Source organism: Brachyistius frenatus, unplaced genomic scaffold (genome assembly GCF_029030835.1).
Source record: "Brachyistius frenatus isolate BFR_SWC_R1_liver_20210118 unplaced genomic scaffold, ASM2903083v1 Contig_141, whole genome shotgun sequence".
NCBI lineage: Eukaryota > Metazoa > Chordata > Actinopteri > Embiotocidae > Brachyistius > Brachyistius frenatus.
This window is the reverse complement of record NW_027210740.1, coordinates 107,230-110,549: the sequence shown is the minus strand read 5'-3', so window position 1 is coordinate 110,549 and position 3,320 is coordinate 107,230. Positions and strand designations below refer to the sequence as shown.

The 3,320-nt window shown below is 42.3% G+C and overlaps 1 protein-coding gene across 1 annotated transcript; it reads left to right on the top strand.

The window, feature by feature from the left end:
* Positions 1 to 517: 517 nt before the first annotated feature.
* LOC138630765 (natterin-3-like) lies at positions 518 to 2,694 on the top strand. The gene is made up of 3 exons (XM_069715312.1): positions 518 to 680; positions 1,132 to 1,282; positions 1,474 to 2,694. Exons 2-3 carry the CDS (start codon positions 1,132 to 1,134, stop codon positions 2,628 to 2,630), a joined length of 1,308 nt encoding a protein of 435 aa, XP_069571413.1. The 5' UTR covers positions 518 to 680; the 3' UTR covers positions 2,631 to 2,694.
* The last annotated feature ends 626 nt before the right edge of the window (positions 2,695 to 3,320 follow it).

The window sequence follows — 3,320 nt, the reverse complement described above, 5'->3', positions numbered from 1 at the left end:
TGGGGATTCTCAGACGGATCAAGCCCAAGACTTCCTCCCAGGAGACCAGGGTTTTAGACCAGGTAAAAGCGTTGCAAACTTTTTTGTTTTTCCAAATTTACCCAGGTGTTTTTGTTTTCCTACGTCTAACCACATGTTTTCATTTTCCCAAATTGAACTACGTGTTTTTTTGTTTTCTTTATCCTAACCACGTGGGGTTTTTATGCCTTGGCGAGGCCGAAAGCTCCTGACTAGAAATATCGCTTTTTTTTTGTCCTGGTTTCTTTTTCAAACTGACAAATTCCATTACATAATGTACAACAATATGCCCCCACTCAGAGGCTTTTCTGAGTTTTTCCATGAAGTTGAAAAGATAGATGTGGGAGAATGTTTCTGTTGGTTTTGCAATAGGCTTAGCAGTTCATGCAAACTGAACATTTAGTTTAATAAATAACAGCTATGCCAGTGGTCCTGCCAAAGATTGCCATTCTTGATTTTTGAGGGACTATAATAATATCTTTCCTGTTAACAATCTCAACTGACATGTTGAACCTGTTTGTCAGATTATAAAGATAATAGCTCGTGGGTAAATGTGGGTAATACATCAGCTATAAAAGTAGCACACACACATCAGGACGTGTCAGACGTGAACCCCCGTTGCTGAGCGGGATCAATCATTTCTCTCTGCCTGAACCGATAAGGTAAGTTCTTGCTATGTTTCATTTTGTGCTGATTTTATTACACTTCTGCTGGAAAAGAAGAATTGCAGATGAATACGGTTTATGAGGTTTCTTTCATTCACAAACGCGGGGCTGTCCGTGGACTTTTAATCTGTTTAGTGGAAAACGAGTGGTGTCGATCAAAGGGTGACTGGAGCAGCTTTATGCTCATACGAAACAAAATCTGTAAAATTCAAATGTGTAGCAAATCTTATCCCATCAAATCTCTCATAAATCAAATGTTTTAAACATTTTGTTTGGAATATTGCTGAATAAATAGATTTAACTAACTTCAATAAGACAAGAATGTCCACGTATGTTATCATACTTGAAACCTTACTTTCTACTGGCTGCAGCGAGACCGTCATGTGTTAACACTGAGCCGACGGTAGGTTTCCCGAGGCTTCAACATTTCAATGTGTTCCTTTCTCAGATGAGGCTCTACCTGCCTGTTGTTATCACTGCTCTGGTGCTGGCTGCAGACCACACCTGTGCAGATGAATCACCTGCCGACAAAGCGGACAAGCCTCCGCCAGCGTATCTTCTCCGGGTTTCCAAGGAAACAACCACAGAACATCAACTCAGTAAGCATTTTACCCCTCCTCCACCCTTCTACCAGCTTGTCGTCCTGTTAACTCGTGAAAAATATCATTAGTTTAGTGTGTTTCGAATGTCTCTCACTCATTCGTCTTTCTCCGAGTCTCTCTGAACCGTGTTAAGTGCGTCAGTACACACAGCAGATGGCTAACTTTGTGATTTTCTGATCTCTACCTAGTTGACCGACCTGAAGAGCCCGGCCCTTCAGCTCGGCGTGAGAAAACCCCGGCATTCGTTATCAGAAATGATACTGGAACTCGTTCTTACGGCAAGCCATACACCTTCAATGATAACCCCAACCTTTCCTGGAAACGGTATGACGGGAATCTCCACAGTAACGCAGTGGGCATCTGGAACGACTACACGCAGCGGTTTGATTACGTGTGCACTTTTAATGGCTGTGAATTAGGTTTCTACACCAGCTTATATGGTGAAAAGTGTATCTTCCCACGCTACCCTGATTTGTGGTCTGTTGAGTACAACTTTCGCATCCTCGTGAACAAAGATGACTTTGTATTTCTTGAGTGGAAATCAGGATCCTATGGGTCTGTACCACCAAACTCCATCAGGGCATGTACTGGGAATAATAGAAATTATGCTGGGAAAAACGAATATGGTTTAGGATCGCTTCATCCTGAAGATTCATTCTATTTGCCTTGGGTACAAAGTTTTGAGGAAGGCACAGTCCATGGGTACAGTACTTGGTACAGAAGATCCTACCAGACTTTGACAATAAATACAGACAGCTATAACCAAAAGCTCAAAGATATGGAGTATTTCATCGATAGGGCAAACATCGTAGCCACTCCCCCGTTCGAAGTCGATCAAACCACAGTCATAAACAAAGATAGCAGTAACGCAACCATGACAGCATCATTATCTTCGACCAAAACAAAGACAGACAGTTGGGGTTTCTCCATGTCCACCACGCTTTCGATCAGCACCACCCTTACTGTCGGCATCCCTGAAATAATTGATTATAGCATTACAATTGGCGTGGAGCAGACATTTCAGGCGTCAAAGGAAACATCCATCTCTACTTCCATCACCACAAACCTCCAGATTGAAGTCCCCGTGCCCCCGAACACAAAGTGCACGATTAAGATGCAAGGCAGGAGGTTCACAACCGACATACCCTTTAAGGCTCGCCTTGGCCGTACCTACAGCAACGGTGACACGAAGTGGACCACCATCTACGGTACTTACAAAGGAGTTCAGGTGACCGATTATCAGGCTGTCATAGAGCCCTGTGAACCCCTACCTAACTCCTCGGCTGGCGAGTATGAGGCCCATGTTTCTGACGAGTCGTCCACATCTGAACGAACCCTTGCCTGATGAATGCAATGCTGTCTTCCTGTACTCCAACAGGAGAACAAAATAAAGCACAGAGCCCTGAGAAGGATGTCAAAGTAAAGTTTCTTAAGGTGGTGATGTTTTTATCAGGACATGCTTTCTTGTTCTGCTGTTGTATGACTGAAGGTCATTTATTCTCTAAAATCACATTTACATTGATTCATTAAGCAGACACTTTTACCCACAGGGACTTACAGTACAGATATAATTGTTTTATTGGTTTATGAGCTCCCAAAGAATTGAATATGCAGTCTTGGCTGGTTAGCAGCTTGCTGCACCAGTCTTTGTACCAAAATGGTGTCAGAAAGAGCTCTCAATCCCTTATTAGTTAATAATTCCAAATGATGTTCATGCGATGCATTTGAGTGGATCGGACTGATGACATGTGCTATGTTTGGCTCCATTGTTTTTGTTGAGATGACAAAATCTGTTGGCTAATTCAATTTCTCGATGTTAGTTCAATATTGGCGCGGACGATGCTGCTTTAATAGAATTTACATGATGCTGGTGAATCTTGTGTAAATTGAAAAGACGTTGGATGGCTTGGCCAAACCCCAAGCACCACATTAGATAACTATATGAAACCACGAAAAAAAATAAGCTTTTGTTGTAGTTGCTTCTTATATTGTTGCTTCTTGCTCATTAACCAGTGTTTTCTTGTCATCAAAGTCT